At 44.1% G+C, this 21,670-nt stretch overlaps 1 protein-coding gene across 1 annotated transcript; it reads right to left on the bottom strand.

The window, feature by feature from the left end:
* Positions 1 to 2,259: 2,259 nt before the first annotated feature.
* Positions 2,260 to 19,243, bottom strand: LOC111595383 (homeobox protein caupolican). Its single transcript, XM_023309082.2, has 5 exons — positions 18,961 to 19,243; positions 15,094 to 15,771; positions 5,851 to 5,957; positions 3,442 to 3,746; positions 2,260 to 3,321 (listed from the first exon to the last, which is right to left on the bottom strand). The coding sequence occupies exons 1-5, from the start codon at positions 19,000 to 19,002 to the stop codon at positions 2,336 to 2,338; spliced, it is 2,118 nt and encodes a 705-aa protein (XP_023164850.1). The 5' UTR covers positions 19,003 to 19,243; the 3' UTR covers positions 2,260 to 2,335.
* Positions 19,244 to 21,670: the final 2,427 nt, after the last annotated feature.

Below are 21,670 nucleotides of genomic sequence, written 5' to 3'. Positions count from 1 at the left end.
GACAAAACAGACAGCAGACTAAGAGACAAGACAAGGCCAATCAAGACGATGACTACTTTCTGACTTTGACATTGTTAGCGATTAATGAATGATTCTCAACTGGAGTTGAAATGAGTTGACTTTACGATATACGTTACTAATATCAATTATAATTCATATCCCAATGCTGCCTTGCCCATTGAAATATATATATATTAGTTATTGAAAGCTTGCCAAGAAAAGCTGTTGAAGTCAGGGTTTTAGCTGTTTTAGTTACAGAAATCTAAGTTTTTACAGGGAAAGGCGAACGGAACGATGGACTAAAGTTAATCAACTTTTAAATATTGGCACGTAGACGTTATATTTATAATAAATATAATATATATAATATATGTTATATTTAATATATATACATATATATTGCAGTTTTGAAAGCAGCTTAGAAATTGAATTTATTGAAATTGCCAGAATGAATTTATATTTTTTTTTTCATTTTATTGACAGAAGTCTCAGATAGTGCCTCCACTTACTATACTTTCTTACTATATGCTTCAATTTACTCGACTTCTCCACACTATATGCTTTAATTATTTGAATATTAAAGCATATAGTGTTGGAGTTGATAAAGCTGAGAATACTAAATCTCCGAATTGCTTTAGAATTTTGTTTTATACTTTCTATTCCAGCTCTGAAAGCAATTTTTAAATTAAAAACTTGAAATTTTTTTTGAAATTATTTATAAAATGTAATTTCCCCTTTCAATTCTGGTGCACTTTACGCATAGTTGACTGTATTTGATAAAACCAAAGGCATAAAGTAGTAAGCCAATTGAAATTAGTTTTTCTTTAAGCTGCAAACTAAGCCCAACTCTGCAGCATATGAATCGAAGCAATTTCTCCTGCTAGTATATTAAATAAAGAAGAGCCTGTATTTTTTATATACGTATTTTCATTTTATATTTTTATTCATTATTAATTATGTATGTAAGTATATATACAGTTGCATTAAGTATATTACACTAACCGCTTAAGGCGCTAAGAACTAGGCGAGCTTACAGACAAATTTGTGCATAAAATACAGCAATTATTCAATATATATGTATGTATATATATATATATATATATATATATATATATATGTATATATATATATGTTCGTACACTAAGTATAAGTAGGTAAATCGTGTTGCCAATTTATCAAATAAATACATACAATACAATACAATAAATTAGATTTACAAACGACAGGAACAAAGTTTGAACTTAAGACAATAAAAACAATAAACCACTAAATCAATCATTGCTCGCATTTACTTTCATATTTGGTTTGGGTGAGGGCGGGATTTCCAGGGCTTAAGATTGGAGATATGTGATATGTTTTCTTACACTTTTTTCATAATTTTTTCTTTTTTTTTTTTTAGATTTTCGATTTTAGATTTTGGTGTGCCACCCGTTATACAAGCAAGACGAGAACATAAAGATATATTTAAGATATTGAAAGATATTGAAAGATATTGATCTATTGTACATACATAGAGATATCGCATAGATCAGAATCTGTAGCCCATTATTGGTGAAAATAAAGATTGTGGTTCTAATCGCACAGCTGAACGCATGGGAATCTGTTGGGGTTTCTGTTGTCCTGTTTCTCGAGATACTTATTTAACTGTTTTTTTTTTCTTTTTGCCTGTGCTATATGTATCCTGTACTCAGAGAAGTAGGGTGTGTGTGTTTCTTTCTTTTCATTTCATTTCTAGTTGTCATTGGGGTCGTTTTTCACTAACTCTTACAAATTTACTTCCTATAAGCTCTGATTGCGTAAGTTGTATGTATTAAAATTAATGTATTTTCAATTAGATTTAGGATTTGCATTCCCACAAAAATTGCACAGAGTCCTTTGACAGGATGGCGGCCGTCCAGCGCCAGCGGGATGATTCTTGCTATTTGGTGTAAGCGGCGTTAATCAAAATACCGAATAATCACATGTAAATTATTGTCCGAAAGTAGCCCGATCCGCTAACCATATATCGTATAGTATATGTAGCTGGGTAGCGCGGTGCTGGCTGAGTTGCCTCCCCTTCCTTTTTTTAGACTGCGGCCGTAGTATTTGGCTACGGCCGTAGCAGCGCCAGCTTTGGTGCTTGCTGCTGCAGGTGATGCTCCCGTATGGCGATCAGCGACAGCGACCGGAATGCCGAGATCGGTGAGGCGCCCGATCCATTGGCAATCGCCGGCGGCAATGTTACGTACGGATCAGGGGATGCGGACGCGGACGCAGATGCGGATGCGGACGCGGATGCAGATACGGATGCGGATGCGGATACGGAAGCTGATGCTGAAGCTGAGTGCGTTGGGTGTCATGGCTTGCCGCTCAGACTGGTGACATTCACACCAGGCGAGATCTTCCCAGAGTTGGAGGAGGACGATGACGAAGTCGAATTGCTCGAAATGGGGCCAATCATATGCTGTGCCGCCGAATGGGCACCGCTGGTGGGTATGTGCACCACATCGCAGCCCATAGACGAGGACGAGCTGGAGGCGGATGGCGATGCACCTGGTGGCGGTGCCACCTGCGCTGCACCCACATTGCTGCTGGTCGTCAGGCTGAGCGGCGCAAAGTGCTGCCCGCTGGCAGCGCCAGATACGGCCGCCTTCCACAGCAGCGGATTCATGCCGAGTCCGTTGTGAGCCGCCAAACTGGCGCCGAAGTGCCGCTGATGCTCGAGAAACTCCTGCGTGGGCGCGCTCAAGTGTGCGGCAGCTGCTGCCGCCGGGCCGTAGAAGCCGCGATACAGATCCGGACGCACATATGGCGCATAGTTGGGTATGCGTGCGGCCAGCGGGGAGAGTATCTTGCCAGGAGACGGATGCTGATGCTGGCCCGCATGTCCATAGAACGCTGGCTGGGATGGCGGCAGCTCGCCAGCCGGCGAGCTATCCTTGGCTGAGTTCGACTCCTTGCCATCCTTGGCCATGTCGGCCAGCGACCAGATGCGCGGCTTAACAGCCAAGCTGCCGCCAGTTGCGCCGACAGCAGTTTGCAGCGAGTTCTGCTGCGCCTGCTGCGCGTGCTGCTGCAGCAGCTGCTGCTGATGGTGGTGGTAGGCGGCGATGTCTGGGGGCGAGCCTGTTGGGGGGCGGAAGTGATGATGCAGGGCGGCGGGATGGAAGAGCGGATGGGTGCCTGGCCGGTCGTAAAGGTCCGGCGATCCGTTTGGCGAACCAGGCCGCGACTCGGACCACTCACTGTTGTTGCTCTCGCCGGGACGATCGGCCATCATATCGCCCAGTCGTCCCATGCGGTCCTTGTCATCATTCGAGCCCAGACCCGAGTCCTTAGCATCTGCAAAGAGTGAAGTGAAGGCCAAATAAGTATTTGCAACTGAGCTGAAGTTTCCTTAATCTTAAGCTGGAAGGGACCTAAGCTACATATGGCTATGGGGCATCGGAGCTGTTAGCTTACCTAGCAAATCATTCTCCTCGGTGTTCTTATCGTTGTCATCGTCGTCGTCAATGTTGGCATCGTCGTCATCGACTCGATTCCTGGGCTCCCAGGTCATTTTATTCTCCTTTTTCAGTCTTCTTCTCGCGTTCGCAAACCAGGTGGACACCTGGGTCAGCGTCATTTTTGTGATAATCGCTAGCATTATTTTCTCGCCCTTTGTGGGATAAGGATTCTTTTTGTGCTCGTTCAGCCAGGCCTTCAGCGTGGACGTCGTCTCGCGCGTTGCGTTCTTTCGCCTGGCACCATTCAAGTCCATGCCGTAGCTGCAATCGAGTTGAGAAAAGTCGAAAGGATTAGCAAATGCTTTGGCAGTCAATGAGTTAAGGCCTGCAGCTATAGCGATAGTGGTGGCAAAACTAATAAGTAAAAGGGGATTAGAAGCAGCTCTGGACGACGGCGAGTGACATGGCCTGTAGGAGTAGTACACTAGTGGCAAAAATAGTAGACAAGCAAGTGAGTTAGAGCTCAGCAGAAAACTGTGCCTGCTAACAAGAGCTGAGCTGCTTAACAATAAGGAGTAGTACACTAGTGGCAAAAATAATAGTCAAGCAGTGTGAAAAGAATAAGCAAAATGCCGTCGGCTGCTCGAGAAGACAAAAACTGAAAGTCAAAAGGATTTGCAACTGCTTCGGCTGGCTGACACACTGGCGTCCTATATAGTAGGCATGGCTATAGGAAGGTTACTAGAGTCAGCTCAAAGGCCGTCGGCTGTTCAAGCAGCACACAGCTGGCAAAAATATTAGCCCTAGGCCTAGCTTGGCTATGAGCTGATTTAAACTGCAACTGCTCGCAATGCTGTGACCGGCAGCTATTAGAGGCGGGCATCATCGTAGGGGGCAGACCATTCGCAGCACTTGTGCGGAACATTTGTTTATAATAAACACATTTGCCAGCCCATTGTTCAGTGTCCAATGGCCGCCTGTCCATGCCCGAGCTACATTTATGTACACATGTGCAGCTTTGCGGTCTGTGCAACACATTTCGGGGCTGACCATGGTAATTGCATTGGGCGTCAGTGTGAGCGTGTGCCCATGTGTCTGTGTGTAGCAACTGTCCTTTATCGTTTTTTGTGGCCAGTTAACATGGACATATGCATGAGTGTGTGCAAGTGCATCCATAGACAGCAGCAGCAGCAGCAGCAGCCACAGCGGAACAGCAGATATGCGTACATATGTAGCTGTCCCATTTGTAGTTTCCAGCCAGCTGCACAACTGGTGGACGGACTCGGATACTGATGCCATTTCGCGGCAGTTGCCTCTACCTCTGGCGAGGCACTGTCGCTGTGTGCGTTGCATTAATTAATTTAAATTTGAAAACGAAGTGTCGCCGAGTGCAAAACACCTGCGCCGACAGCCACTCTCTGCCTTTGATCACTTGACAGTTGAATAAATTTTTTTAATTTTCCTATCAACGTCCGGCGGGCCATGCACAAATATATATATATATATATATATATATACATATCGATGCTGGCTGCACTTGTCAAACAATACAGCAACAAATGGGGCTGTGTTCACGCCCCTATTTAATCGAACAAGGTGGGGCTACATTTCTTTGAAGCTAACCCACTGAATGGGGAATCGCATTCGCCAGTGGGTCGACTGCTGCTTGGCTGCTCGGCACGTCACAGCGAAATAACTCAAAATTGATTTATTGTGAATATGATTCGATAGACAACAACAACAACAACAACAACGGCAACAACAACAACGGCAACTGCAACGACATGACTCAACTTTCAAATTTTTGTTATGGGTGTCAATTACGCTTGGAAACAATGAGGAGAGTACGACGCAGCCAGCAAAACGTGACGTGACGGGATGTTGTCAATGGCCGAATCGAACAACTCTGTTTCGGAAATTTATGTGTGTGCGCCGAGCGGGGCCGATGCGTTGACCAACGGGCAACGGAAGCAGCAGCTCTCTACGTCGCCCATCGCTCATCAATTACAAGCAAATAAATTGTTGTTAATGATTGAAAATCAAATACTTAAGTATGTTTATTGTCTTTGTGTTACTGCTGCGTGCCAATGCGAGTGGCTTTTACTTTTTACGCCGTATTTGGGCTGCATTTTGAATGCAGCTGCACGCAACGCTGTGCCACAACTTTCAACAGACACTGTTCTGGCCACCAAACTCCTGGCTACTGGCTTGTGGCCAGGGCCGCGCCCTAGTTGAGCATTTGCCTCTCTTTACTGTGCTGGTCACGTCGCCAAGCTGTGATGTGTTGGCGTTGATCGCCTGTCGGACCACCGTTCGAGTTCTCGCCAAGCTGAGTCTCTTTATTTATTTTTTTTTTTTATTTTTCTACAATAGCAAAATCTTCTCTCGCAATGTCAAGTGTTTGTTATTCAAGCACAGCACTTACCTATTAAAGGGATAACCGGCAAAGGCTGCGTCATACGGATGATACATCGATGGATATGGCCAGGGTGCTGCGCCGGCCACCAGGTTCTCCTTCAAATCGATGCCCGCCTGCAATAGAAATGTCGGACATAGTTAGCACAATCACGTCGAGCTTCTTATTTCATGTAATAAATAAGCTATATAATATAATCGTTGCTGAGTTTTTGGTAAATGTGAACCGCCTGACCATTTGCCAAGACCTTGAACCGAAATTATTAAAAATCATGTTAAACAAATCATTAGTACATATTTTACGCTTTCAGCTTGGGTTTTTAAGAGGTATACCTTATCAATGGCACAGTGGGAGTGTTGGGTATTTTTATGGAATTTATATGAGGTGAGTTCTAGGTGCAAGTCTTATAAGTCTTATATTATGCATAAGCGCTTTAGGCCTGGTTGATAGAACTCTATTTGATACTAGGTCTAGTCCATAGTCATTGATCAACTTTATGGCTTTCATATACTGTGTATGATCTGTTCGAATATAATATATTGTTTCCAAAATGATTTTCATACTCAATATATGTCAAGCCTGATAGATCAGATCTCTCTAGTTGAAGCACTTCTAGCCACTTTAATTGCAAAAATAGTTCTCTCTATTTAAATTCCTATACCTGCATTAAGTCTTCTATAATCATATTTTTATATGCACAGTTTATGCTCGACTGCCCATAGTACATGTTCAGTGATAACTGATAAAGCCAGAGCAGTCAGCGGAGCATGAGGACAAGACGTGACCAAAAGGCGTTCGCATCCGCGTCCACGTCTGCATAGCGCTCTGCGCCATATATATGTATATAATTATAGACAGATACTTTGGATTCACAGCTACAGCTACAGCCACAGCCATTTAATTTGATAATGAGATGCGAATACATGAGCGCTGTACATAATACAGGCGTGCAAGTAAATGAAACATATGTCAGCCTATAGAAATCTCTTGCCACGGCGCGTAATTAAAATCACAAAAGCCCAAGCACATGTGTGTGTGTGTGTGTGTGTGTGTAAATTGTTGATTAAGTGTAACATGACAATTACTTATATACACATTTAGTAATTTAGTCTTGTCTAAATTCACTGCGACAGATGTCGATGTCAGCTGTTTGTCGTGTACCAAGTGATAACAGGCTAAAGATTGCAACACACACACATAGAAGCGAGCTCAATCCAAAGGTGGCCAAAAGGGGGAGCAAAAGGGTGTCGTAGAGGGCGAGAGAGGGGGATAAGTGGCAGAGCAGCTGCTGCAATGATAACACAAAGCTGACAACGATAAAAAGAGAAAAGCCTAAAACTAAGGAAAAACATAGCATTTATTACAGGGTATATCAAACACAGCTGGCAAGAGCAGCTCTACAGAGCATGATTGATCAATGAGGGATGCAAAAAGATTGAAGCTGAATATACATTGATGACAAAGTTCAAAACATGCTACATATATAAGCAATCAAGAGGTAGCTGTGTAGCTGATTGACTGATTGAACATGATTGATGTGACAAAAGTAGCTATGAATTAAAGGTATGTAATATGTAAAGATAGAGGCAACATCATTCATAAACAAATCTTATTAGATGCAAGCTGTAGCAAATGATTGAAGCTGATGTATGTAGAATGATTGATGTGAAATTGGTGTTACTACAAGCATAACTCTGACATCTTTTAAAAGGAACTACAAAGCATATTTGCAGTCAGCCTGTGCAGCTGATTGAACATGATGTAAGCGCAATGATTGATAAGACCAAAGCATGCTTAAATGAAACTTAACTCTACATTAGATATGTCAGCTAGAATGTGCCACAACTAATCTAAGAGCATGGCTGCCACAACTGATTGAAGCTGATGTAAGAAATTGATTGAAATACCTAACGTCTAGCAAAGCCTCATAAACACTTTGCATGTCAGTGATTGATGCGATTACTGCTCGTAAATTCCGACTAGGTGTACAATTTATAGCCGCTGGCCATGGGAGGGTATCTGTGCAGAGGCAGCGAAAGGTCATCAATGCTTGAACATGATGTAAACTCTGCGATTGATACACATCTCGGAACATGACAACGCACGGGAAGCGCACTGCAGTTGCGCCATGTGCCATGTGCCAGGGCAGGGAGTTCCGTTCGCATGTGAAATATGCGAATTGCATGCGACATTGTGGCGGCTGACAACAGTTGTTGCTGTGGCAGTTGCAGTTGCAGTTGTAGTTGCAGTTCTCTTATTTGTTGTTATCTTGGTCTGGCCTGCAAAGCTGCGCCGTCCCGTTGGCCCTTCGGCGAGACGACAGCAAATCGGAAATATTTGTGTGTCGCCAATATGAGAATGTTTTGCCGTTTAGCCTGACTATCAAAGGCAATCGGAACAGCTAGCTGGCAGAGGCATAGCCAAAGGCATAGCCACAGCCAAAGGCAATGCTAAAGGTTCGTCGAAGGTTCGCATGCTCAGCATGTGGTGAGTTTTTGAGTCGAAGCAGCGATAGAGACTGATAACCGGCGACAGAGTCAAAGACGGACAGACAGCGGACGGCAGACAGCAGACAGCAGACAGAGATCTGCTGTGGTCGCTGTGTCTACTGACAGGTCTACGGCCGGGCAGAGAGCTCGTAACGTGCAGTTCGCAGAAGTCATTTAGCAAAACGTTTTACAACCTTTTGGCCAACTCTGACAATATTAAATTACAGTTCTCGACATCCACAAATATACACGAGTCGGCGTGCGGAAGGTCGAAAGTTGCAGTCGAGCGATCAATTACCAGTTGGGAGTTGCAGTTGGATACCGAATCCAAGTCCAATTCCAACTCCAATTCGAATTGCAATTTCGATTCCGATTCTCGATTCCTCAATGAATCGAAAGGGTCGCTACGCTGAACCGGTTTACATTTTTACAACTTTTACAATAATCGCATTCAGCTATCAAACGTGCAACGTGCAACATGTTCAGCAGCAACAGCAGCCGCAAATATCCAAAAAGTATTCGCATTCGCAGATCTCTCTCTCCCTCTCGCTCGCTGTTTGTGTGTGTGTGTGTGGAGTGCGTGCTGCATATGGACATGGACATGGACATGCGAGTGAAGCGCATTCGGTGCAACATCCCATAAATTGTTGCGTTTGCTACTACTTACATAGGAGCACGGCAGCCGTTCGTTCGCTCCACCTCCAGCTGCACCTTCAGCTCCACCTTCGCTACCGGCCAACAGCTCGCCCAGATTTTTGCGTGTGATGCAAAATATGAACAACATGAACAGTCGACATGTGTGTGCAACTACGTTTTGCGTTTATTATTACTGGTAGTGCAACAAGCGCAACATTACATTGCCGCGGCGGCATCCATTACTGCGCCACAGCATTTAGACCAGAACACGGTTCGAGCCACGGCGCTCGTAACTGATATACACATTTAGGTAGCTACTCGCTTAGTTACCAGGAAGTTATTTCTCATTATTGAATTATGTTCGAAACTCGAGCTATCAATTCCCCCTTCTGCGTCTGCTTCTTCTTCTTCTTTTTTGTTAAACTAATAATATAATAATTTATTGATACGAATTTTGGGCAGGAATAATTGTATTTTGAGTAGGTGAATATGATTGCAAAGCTCATGGCTGTTATATTTAACCTGCAGTTAAATGCATTTCTGGTTTCTTCTTTCAGATTCATTCATTGCAGGTGCATTGTAAAGTTCATGATAAATACACTACTCAATATAAGCTGCTGCTAAATTAGGTAAAGTATTTCAGTTAAGATTTAAATTTTTTAATATAAATAAAAATAAAAATTCTATATAATTTTATTCAGTTTTTAAATGCTCATTGCAAAGCTCATGATAGTTATATTTCATACTTTCTTATGCTGATATAATTTCTAAATTAAACTTGGATAACTTGCTTATGGCAAAGCACATGTTAACTTGATTCGTACTGCAGTTAAAACTATTTCTTTGTTTGCACTGAAGTTAATCATATAAATTATTAAATAAATTTACATGTGCATTGCAAACTTCATGGTAAATTTATCCTGCAGTTAGTTACGTTTTTATTTTGTTTCATTTAAATTGAAATTAAACAGAAACTGGAAATTTATAGAAATTATGATTTTATATTTGCAAAGCTCATGGCAAATATATTTATCCTGCAGTTAAATAAATGTTAACTTATTCAACTTTAAACAGGCTAAAGATATCAACTGAAATGGCCACATAATTGCGACACTACACCTCAAAGTTCATTGTAAATATTTAACAAGCGGATAAAAGTATAGTAACAACAAATTGTAGAGCTACAGAATGAATTGAGACTCGTTTAACATAATTAGAAAAGCATTTGTAAGACGAATTGTAGCTGTCATTTTAGGTATCGATACCATTGTAGCGGCAACACATTGGTGGCATTGGCAACGCATCGCGGTTCACGCATTGCGGAGTGCGATTAATGAATTCATAAAATACGAAAAAAAGAAACACGAAAACGGAAGAAAAACAGGGTATTCAGCTGATTTTCATTTTCATTGTTAACTAAATGGTTAAGGCGCTGTCTGCGCTTCACGCCAGCCTCAATGGATGTCCCACGGACATTACGCGACATCGACAATTGGCCGACACGTCGACGACACTGGAGGTGGCTCCACACAGCTCCCGGTTGGATGGGCATGGGCATGGGATACGGGTGCAGTTTTGTGGTTTGCCTGTGGTCTGTCGCCTGATGCGCCGCGATGCGAATGATGCGCGTAATGACGGGTCGAGTTAATTAATTGCTGCTTCGATTTAAAAATAAACGCACGTTTACGCAGCGCATTCCTGTCTGTACTCATTGGAACGAGCCGCTTCCGAAGAATGAATGGAATCAGCCGCAGCATCTGAATCAGCAGCAGCTGAATCTACATCTGTAGCTGTTGCTGTATCAGATTTAAGATTGACGACAGCGAGGACTTTGACTTTGACTTTGAATCAAATAGAATTTGTGGCAGCAGTCCCTCAGGAGCTGCCTCTTGCAGTTGACAGTTATTGCGCTTGGCGCTTATAAAGTTGTTCGACTCTTGATGTGGCATGGCGCCTGAGGCTGTTGTTGTTATGTGAAAGTTGTTGCTTGTCGTTGTCGTTGTCGTTGCCATGACTGCTAATTTGTTGTTTGTTGTAGGCAGCCATTCAAAAAACATTCTCGTAGACACCCTCGCTAGCTCGCCTCTCTCTCGCTCTCTGTCTCTGACTTGCTTTATATAAAAGTGCAAAATTTACTGTTAACGAACATTTTCAACTTTGCCAAAAAGCCAAACAACAACGGCAGCAACACAAAAACTTTCCACAACACTTACAGCAACAACAATGCGAACGTGCGCAGTTTGAGGGCAAATGTATTTAGTACTTGGTCCTGGCTACCAACGCACCCGTCACCTTGCCATTAAGGACGGCAACCACCCCCGGCGGGGCAACATACAACACGACGACGGCAACGACGACACTTCGACATTTTCAAAAGTTGACAAATCAGTGCATGTACGTTGCTGCTCGGCACAATCCTGCGCCTCCTCTGGCTTGGTGGTTGTTTCCTGTCGAGTGGGTGGGTGGTTGGCATTGGTGCGATTTGTAGTTGCTTTTTGGTTACATTTGGCAGGCAACTTGCCAGCGGCAAAAGTTTTTGTAGTAGCTCCCACAGGAACTCGGCTGAGGATATGGATGCGGCACACACATCACTGCATGTGTGTGTGTGTGTGTGTTGTGCCTGGAGTAAGATTATTGTCGAGTGCGAAATTTCATGCCTGCATTGTTGTTGTTGATGGTGTTGTGGCACTTAGTGCCTGTATGAAAAAGTCAATATACTCCAGCTGCAGCAGCAGCCCGGACTCTGGACTCTGGACTCTGGACTCTAGAGAGGACGTGTTGTAGTTGTTTTTTGGCTGGTCTCAAAACATCAAGTGCTTAACGCCCAGTCCAGTTTTGACTTAAGGACTCTAGGACTCGCTCTAATTGGGCAACATACTCGATGCGAGTGCAAATGCGTTCGGCAGTTGCAACATATGCGACAACGTCAATGTCAAGCGACACAGAAAGCAGAAGAAGCAGAGCCTTAAGGATAAACGAAACAGAGAGATTAAGTGACGGCCCGGCCTGCGACTCGGTGAGGTCGGGGGCGGATCACAGGCGGACAGGCTGTCAGTTGCGTGTTGACAAATTTATTAATAAGGTACGAAATGCGGCAGTCGACGCCCTCAACGGGCACGGGCACGGCCTGGCCTGGCCTGGCCTATTTGTTGGCGGCTCTTCAAATGTACTTTTGCCATTTGAAATGACAGCGCGTTGTTGCACCATCCCGGCGAGGGCAGCCGGAGGAAGTTCTGGTGGCACAGTCACATCCACCTTCAGTCATCATCCACCATCCACCATTTAGCATGCGTCGCGCTCGAAGACAACGAAATATATGCCCGTGCTGCGGCAAAATGACAGCCGCTTGACAGCTCGTGTCAAAGTAATGAATCCACCGCACAACGCCCGACACTTTTACAACTCCTGCGCCCCGGCCCTGAGATATGTGCACGTCTGTCTGTGTGTCGCTACGCCATGTAGATGCTAAGAGAAATAGCTCCAGTTTAGCGCCGCTCGCCGCTCGGGCCAAAAGAATATGCCGCATTGACTAATTACGATCGCCCGGATGATTTATGCAGCTGTGCGACGGAAAATTCGAAACCGTTTGCCTTTTAAACGCCTCAATCAATATGGAAACACATATATGCTCTTACAGATACTTCATCTAGATGTGTATATATATATCTTTTCATCTGAATTCGCTGCGTCAGCGGCAGCGCAGCGTAGGCGCCTTTACGAATCAGCATTGAGTGCGACAGTTGTTGATCGCCAATCGATAAATTTCAAATGCGACGAACTTTTGTGTTTTTCTTATTATTTCCAGCATTTGCTCAACATTTTTCTGTTTTTTATTTGTCTTATTTTAATAAGTCTCTTCTTCATAACAATGCGAAACAAAAGCCAAAATTTATGCTAAACCGCAGCTACTGGCGGCAGGTCGAGTTTTTTGTTGCTTTCTGTGGCTTTTTGTTCGTCTGTCTCTAAGCTTCTTCAAATGCAAATCAATATACTTATGGACACACACACACACACACTAAGTAGTATGTCGATCGATTTTTTCACACACACACACGCTCGTATATCGTAACTCATGAATGTCGTCTCGTAGTTTTTAGCCCATTTGACACAACTACAAACAGCATTTAAAACAGGTTCAACACTGAATCAGTTCACTTTTTCGATTTATTTCTATATGTATTAACATATTTTTGTGTATTTAAAGAATCATGTTAACATTATGGATGCCTATATATACAGATATTTATATCTCATATATTCATTTATAATTTGGTCTCGTTCGATTTTTTTATAAATTATTGCACATAATTTAAGCAAAAGTTTATAATTTAATGAAGTTATTTTGTGTGCCATAAAATCTCAAAACAAATTTTCAGCAGCAATATTTTGAGTGATATATGCGATATACGATATACAATATACGATATACGATATACGACATACGATATACGATATACGATATACGATATACGATATACGATATACGATATACGATATACGATATACGATATACGATATACGACATACGATATACGATATACGATATACGATATACGATATACGATATACGATATACGATAAACGATATACGATATACGATATACGATATACGATATTCGATATACGATATACGATATACGATATACAATATACGATATATGATATTCTATCTACGATATTCGATGTACAACATACGATATATGATATACGATAAACTATATATGGCATATGATATACGATCTGCAATAAGCGATATACGATATACGATACACGCTGTTCGATATAGATGAGTTAGAATGAACTTTATGCTTGATATGCGAATATGCCTGATAGATGTGGTAAGCAGAGCTGATTGTACAAATTGATTACCCATATAATTTATCACAGAGGCTTACATGACTTCAAGATACTCTGTACTTTATGTAACTTAACAGAGAGGCAGCAGAATATATAAGACTTCTATAAATGAAGTACACATAAGTCGAGTAGAGACAGACAGATATGATATATAGACTAAGCTTCTATAAGAAGATATAGTACAATATATAAAGAATATATAGACAAAGTTAAGTCAAATTGATGGCTGAAGGTATTTGCGAGAGTTTCTATCCCAATTCGTTTGCCATTCAGCGAGAATTAAAACAAATATTTATTCACAATTAAGCTATTAATAATGATATTTATAAGGAAGACGCAGCACTTAATCTTCACGGAATTGCTGGTCCAGCTCAGTCAGCGACTAATTGATTGTCTTCGTGTCCATGTGTCAACTATGAAGCTAATAGCCAGAGTCGGACATTATTTGGAATTCGAGTGAATTGTGAAAGCCACACACACAAGATCCGGTCAGAGTCACCGTGGGAGACCTGACCCGTCGCTGGGCCTACCCCTGCCCCTAGATGACCCTCGGCACCGCATGTGGTCCGGAAAGTCAAACCAAATAGAATTGTTTGCAAACAAAAGCAAATTACACGCTGCTATTAGAAATAATTCGGCGAACAATGGACACGCCGTGAAGCGCCGGACATGCTGTAACAGGGACGAGAACGAGCAGGAGAACCCGATGGACCCATTGTAAGGTCCAACACACTGACAGCAGCAGCCGCCGCCGCCGCCGCCGCAGTCGCAGCAGGCAGAGCATAAAGCGAGTCTCATAATAATGCGACTTGAAATATCACCCAGACTGAGAGCCAGGCCAAACCTTGGGCAGGTCCTAAAAGGTCAGAGGCATGCCACAAGCATAGGCAGCTGGCACAAGTCATAGGTCTAGGGTCCATGCGAGCTCAAGCCGCAAGCTCCAAGCTCTTGACAAATCTGTGCCTAGAAAGCAAAAGCCAAAGCAAAACCAAAAGCCAAAGAAACTTTGTTGCCCAAGTACCTAACACATGTTCGGAAGCCTGGGCCCATGGAGCTTGTGTGCGTGCCACGGGCACACGATCAAATGACGAAGACGTGGCTGGGGAGGAGCGGGCGGAGCTCGGGGCATGACGATGACGGTGGTCCCTGCTCGGACGTTGGACAAATTCACAAATTTATTGCACCATTGTTAAGACGCATGACTTATGAACAGAGCGTTTGGCCTGGCCCTGGCTGGTTGGGGAGTTCGCATGTTTGGAGCTTGACTTACCGGATTAGCGTAGAATGGTGGCTGATCGGCGGCGATGCCCGACAGGTAGGCAGACATGCCCTCGGGATAGACGCCGAGTGGCACGCCGCCGGGGCCGGCAACCAGTCCGCCGGCGGCGGCCAAGCGCTGATAGTTCAACATGTCGTATTGGCAGGAGCATATGGTCTGTCCGCTGACGGGATCCGTGTAGATGGTGCGGCCCGTATCACAGCAGCGATTCGGATTCGGGTTGCCCGATCCAGGCGCTGGCGGCACGCCCGGCGGCGGACCCACGCCCACAGCTGGCAACGTGGATGGGCCGGCGCCAGCGCTGCTGCTGCCAGCGGACGCTGAGCCGTATGGCGTTACAGCTGAAGCACATGGCGAGCCGGAGCGTGCGCCCGGCGGCACTGTTGAGGTGACCATGCCGGGACCCGGTACGGTCAATGGCAAAGGCAAACCTGTGGGCAGGCCGGCGGCAGCGGCGGCTACGGCGGCGGTCAACGTCGGTCCCGGACCGGAGCCAGCTGCTAAACCGTGGCCTGAGCCGGACCCGGAGCCGGAGCCGGTGCCGGTTGTGGGATTCGCTAGCGTTGGCAAAGGTGTCAACGTTCCCGTTGGCTGCGGGTGTGGCGTCTGTGCGGCGTTCGAAGAGGGCGTGGTAGGCGATGAAGCAGCAAGGCGAGTTGAAACGGCATTCTGCAAAGAGACCAGCAAAAAGAAGAACAAGAGAAGCCAAATGAGTTACAAGAGCATAGTCAGGGCACTACTACTGTCTACTGCCTACTCTGCGCTCTGTCTACTGTACCTGAGCTGCGGCAAAACTTAATTAAAATCGTTGCCCCCCCTTATCAATATCAATGCGATAAGCGCGCGCGTCTCTTGTGTACACACACACACACGCACACTCACGTGCAGAGACCCTCGAGCTAAAGCCTGTAGAGTACCCCTAATAGCCATCTTCGATTGCGTCCTAGGTGATCATCAAAGTGGGGCCGCCATTAACAACAAATCATGTTTTCGATTGACAACATTGATTTAAATTACACAGCCAACTGCAACGACAACTGCAACAGCAACAGCAACAGCAACAACAACAACATCTCTGTGTGTTTGTATCTCCAATAACTGGGAACGGGCTTTGTGCATCTTGGTCCGTGCCCATGTTTTTTTTTTGTGTGCACATAAGCCTATCGCGCACTTTTGTCAACACTTTTAGTCAAGCAACAACTGCAGCAACAACAACAACTACAACAACTGCAACTGCAACAACAACACACATTCGCACACATGCGGCATGCAGACACAAACAAGTTTTGAGTTTTATTTATTATCGTCTCTTTGGCTGCTTTCGTAAACTTTTCTCGATTTTGGTTTTGTTGCTGTTGTCGGTTGTTGCTTGTTGCTTGTTGTTGTTGTCGGTTGTCGGTTGTCTTGCCCGTTTTTTTTTTCTTTTACAAATGATCCAAGGCTCAAGATTGGATTTTTATCGCCGGCCAAACAGTGAGTGATACCACAAACTAGGCAGAGATAGCCAGATAGACGGATGCACTGCCTCCTACTCCACTCGACTCTACTCCACTCTGCTCAGCTATATCCCCCCCTGCCCGCTCTGCCCGCGCCTATTCTCGCTGCTGCTAAATGACAACTCAAGTGGCCATACGCGATTAAAAATTAATTCTCTGACCCATATGAAGTCCGTTTCAAGTTGGGTTATCAGTTGGCGCCTTTGAATCAGCCGCCGCTTCGATGTTTATCCGTGCCTGGTTGGTCGGCCATGTCTTATACTTTAATGTACGAATATAGCTACATATGTATGCACACTTCTATGGGTGTATACATGTGTGTGTGTGTGTGTGTGAGTTTCTAGTGTAGCATCCAAAATGGAAGCGGCGAGCACTTTTCGATTATTGGAATAAACAAAGCAAAACAAAACTTAAGTCTTATACCAAAGTGTTAAATATCAATACACACACACACACACATGCATGCACACTCTCTTTTTCTCTCTCTCCCTCTCCCTCTCTCACACTCTGTGTAGTTATGTGTGACAGAGGAATTTTTATCTAAACAGCGATTTGCATTTTTTGCTGCGACTTCAATTCGGATTTTTTCGTTTTCGGTTTCGGTTTCGAATTCGGATTTGGTTTCGGTTTCAATTTTCTTTGTTGTTCTACAAGTTGCATTTCATATTATTTGTTGGTTTTGTTGCTGTTGTTATTGTTTTGTTTATCGCAAGCATTTTATGGGCTCTTTTCATAGCGCTTGTTCTCGTTACTTATTTGTAATTAATGTGCCAATGTGTGTGTGCGTAAGTGTGTGTGTGTTGGCGCTGAAGTGTCAAGTAGAAGTTGAATTGATTACATTTGAGCAAAGAGGCAACACTAACTTGCCATATTTGTCACTCTTATATAGATCGTATTACCAGACATGCACACACATGTACACACACACACACACACACACACACATACACGTATAAGAATTGTGCATTTTAGTATAAGCATTTAAGTATAAGAGCAAAACAGTTAAAGCAGCCGCAAAGTATTTGTCGCTTTAGCTGTATTACGTTTGCAGTTATGTAGTATATAGCCCTCTCCCTCGCTCTCCATCTCCTCTCTGCCTCGCTCCGATCCGCTGCCCAATTGGCATCATGTACGTACAAGAGGCAAAACACAGAAAATACGAGTGTTCAACTGTGGCATCGAAATGTATGGCTGACATTTGGGGATTGCGAGTGGATTTGGCAGACATCGATTTGAAATTTTCTTTTGTTACGATTTATTTTTAACAAAATGCTTGCACATTGCGATCCCCGATCTTCTTCTTCTTCTTCTCCTTTTTCTGCCTCGTCTACTAGTTTTCTGTACGATCTGCCTCTGTCAAGACCAATTGCAGCAACTAACAACATGTTGAACAAGTTTCAAATTGATTTGGGCAACAACTTTTATATAAACGGGTATATATATTTTTTAGAAGAAACAATATTGATAAAACTAAGAGAGATAGTGGGAGGCAGAGAAAGTTATGTAAACTATATGTATCTATCCAAAGAATATGTTATATCTTTTATCTAAAGTCTATTCACATATTGTATTTTTGATGTGTATTATATTATTTATATATATAAGGTATATAATATTTTTTCTTTTAATAAATCTAGATGTTCTCTTTCAATTTGTTTCCAATTTGTTTTCCTGAGAATTTGCATGTTTAATCTGAACAAATCTCACAGAAATTCCATCTTTAATCTTATAAAAGACATATATACATAATTCGCATGAAATATGTGGGAACTAGCTAGCGCTGATGGCTGATTTCTTATGAATTAAACTATCTGATCTATATGTATAGATTGTGAAAGACTTCCTGAATGAAAGAATAACTTTATGCTCTCTTCTTATTGATTCCTAGAATCTCTAATCGAAAACCTTGCAAATTCTTATAGCAATAGATAATGAGCTATGGCAACTTTAATTGAATTTCAATGGATCTTGATCTTGATCGCTTGCCGGCCGTTTTAATATACAAATAATTGCCCGATATTAAATAAATATCAATTAAATCAATCAATTAATTCTAACTAACACATTTGTCTCTGAAAAATGGGAAGTGATATTATAGAATGATATTCTTATTGATTTATCTGATTTCTAACTCAGGTGTACGCTTCAAAAAGAGCTTAATGATGGGGTATACTAATCCAAAAATGTATTCAAATCAAATAAGGCCCATTAAATATCACTCGATAAAGTAAATTAGATCCTATTGAGAGTAGGAGTAGATTTTCGATTAATTTCTCTATAAGTGACAGATCTGCTTTTACCATACCATTACCATAGTGATCTATATAGCTAACTTGTAGATAGAATTTTTGAGTGTACGTACCATTACTAAACAGACACCGGTTTCATTACTGTGCACTGTCATTTAATTTAGATTTGCTTTCCAAGTTTGAACTAATAATTATATATTTGAAAAACGCACGGCACGAATCGAACGGAACAAACGGAATTCGAAACACAATTTTCCAATTCCTTCGAATTGGGAAACGATTTTCGCTTCATTAACTAAAAAACTTCTTCCGTGAGTTGTCTCCAAATTCTCTTGTTTTAATTTTCCTTATTAACTTTTATCAATTTTTGAATTATTTTTTTTTATCCATGTAGCACTCTTTGTGTGTGTGTGTGTGTGTGTAGGTGTGAAACACTTGAGTTGAAAAAACTTGCGCGAATTTTTTTACACTTTTTTGTTGGTGCGCAATGCCGACGGTTAAACGATTGAACGGTTAAACAATCCAAGAGTCGGGAACAGTTTGCGATTTGATGGGATTTGGACTGCGAACTACGTTGCTCGAAAATCTTAGCGCCTGCTGCTGCTTGTTTATGCTTATGCCAGGTTACAGTCGCCGCCGCCGCCGTAGACGAAGATGGGCGAAGACGAAGTCGAAATCGTAGACGGAGACGTAGCTGGAGTCGGAGTCAGAGTCTGATTTAGAGTCGGAGTCGGAGTCGGAGTCAGAGGCGATGGCGATGGCGAAGGCGAAGGCGAATGCAAAGGCAAAGAGGCGAAAGCAGCGAGCCAATGCAATGCGAACGTACGTACGGGCACACTGAATGGTATCGAATCGAGCGAGGCGAGCGGCACGACAGGCACTAGCGCTGCGGGCACTACGGGCACTGGCACTGGCACTGACAGAGGCGCTGGCACTGCTGGCACTGACACAGAGGCGGCAGAGGCACAGGCACGAACGGAACGAACGGAACGAGCTGACGAACGAACGATACGAACAATCTGCGTAACAGCCAAAAGTAGACTAACATGAGTTTCTTGAGCAAGTACAAAGTGTACGACAAATGGGAATTACACGACAACCGACAATCGAAAAACAGCGAAACACCAACAACAACGACAACAACAGCAGCGGCAGCAGCAGCAGCAGCAGCAACGACAAGCAGCAGAGCAACACACAGATAAGCGTCGAGTCATACACAGATACGACGCCTGGGGCTGTGTGTGTGCGAGAGAGCGCAGCGCAACGGTTGGCAAAACTCGTTTCTCCCCTAATTCGGTATGGTTGTGTGCGTGTGCGGCTCTCTCTCGAGCTGCCGGGGTGTGTGTGTGTGCGTGAGTGAGCTACAGTAAAAGCAGAAAAAGTATCAACGCTAACGACAACAACAGCAAGAGGAACAGCAACAAAAACAACTGCGACAGCGACCGTAACAACGGCAATAATGATTATCATTAAAAGTGGGCTGGCTGTTTGTCACGCGGCCATGAGTGCAAGCGAGACGGGTTGCTGCTTGCTGAACAACAGCGAGAACCGGTTGCGTCACGGCAACAGCAACTGACTGCTGCGGCTGCAGCGATAGCAAACGACAAACGGCAAACGGCCAGCAGCAACATCTACTACAACAACAACAACAACAACACGAGCATACAAAAAGTATCTGCTGCTGCTGCCGCTTCTGCTGCTGCGACCATAAATAAAGTATCTGCATTAAGGTGATGCGCGCAAGCGAGATAGCATGCGAGCATGCCCACGAATCGCATTCGCTCAGCATGTTCTTGCTAGCTGGCTGCTGCCTGTTGGCTGTTGGCTGTTGTCGGCATCGTGTGGACGCGCCGAGTGCGGCTGTGGCCGTTGCCGTTGCCGTTGCTGTTGCCGTTGCCGTAGCTGCCGCGTGTTAAGTGCGAGCGAGCCAGCAGAACATGAAAAAATTAACTTAACAACTAGAAAAATGGCTGTTATTGCGTGTTGTTGTAAATGCCGATGTATGTATTTGTACGCACTGTTGTTGCCTTTGTCGTTATTGTTGTTGCTGCTGCTGCTGCTGCTGCTGCTGCTGGTGCTGCTGCAGCTACTACTTCTGCGCTGCCGCTGCCAACTGGGGGCTTGGAACTGGATGTCGCTACGTGTGTACAAGTATTTGTTGCCATAAACAACACGAGCTGCGAGGCGAACCGCTCGCCGTAATGGAAATAAGAAAAACTTGATGAACATGAACAAAACTCGTGAAAGGGGTGGGCCAACGTTTCAGTTACTGCTACATCTACAGCTACAGCTACAGCTACAACTACAACTACAGCTGCAGCTTTAGCTCAGTAAGTTTTTATCAACCTCTGCTGCTGCTGCCGCTGACCATGCTGGCTGGCTGTTGCTGGATTGGCGGCATCTTCCGCGCTGCTGGCGCCGACTGTGCCACCGATACCGATGCCGACACCGACACCGCGACTGCCACTGCCACTGCCACTGCCACTGCCAGTGCCGCAGCCATAGCCGTAGCCACACTCGCTGGCACCGCAGCTGCTATTGCATGCGCGCTTACATTTTATTACGGAGATATTTGTTTTTTGTTTTACCTCCCGCTCTCTGGGGCGGGGGGTTGGTTTCTTTAACTTTTTCTAATTAATTGAAACGCCACTCGTGAGGAGTGACGACGACGACGACGACGACGCCGTCGCCGACGGCTGGCCGCGACAAGCGAGACGACTGAGACGAGCGTGTGTGAGCGAGATGGCTGGTGCGAGCGGGATGGCGCTTGGGGAGCGAGTGAGAGCGCGCTGTCGAATCGTTTTTGTAGCTACATTGAAGCAC

This window comes from Drosophila hydei, unplaced genomic scaffold (assembly GCF_003285905.1).
Source record: "Drosophila hydei strain 15085-1641.00,03,60 unplaced genomic scaffold, DhydRS2 tig00008135-arrow-pilon, whole genome shotgun sequence".
Taxonomy (NCBI): domain Eukaryota; kingdom Metazoa; phylum Arthropoda; class Insecta; order Diptera; family Drosophilidae; genus Drosophila; species Drosophila hydei.
This window is presented reverse-complemented; position numbering and strand designations above follow the sequence as displayed.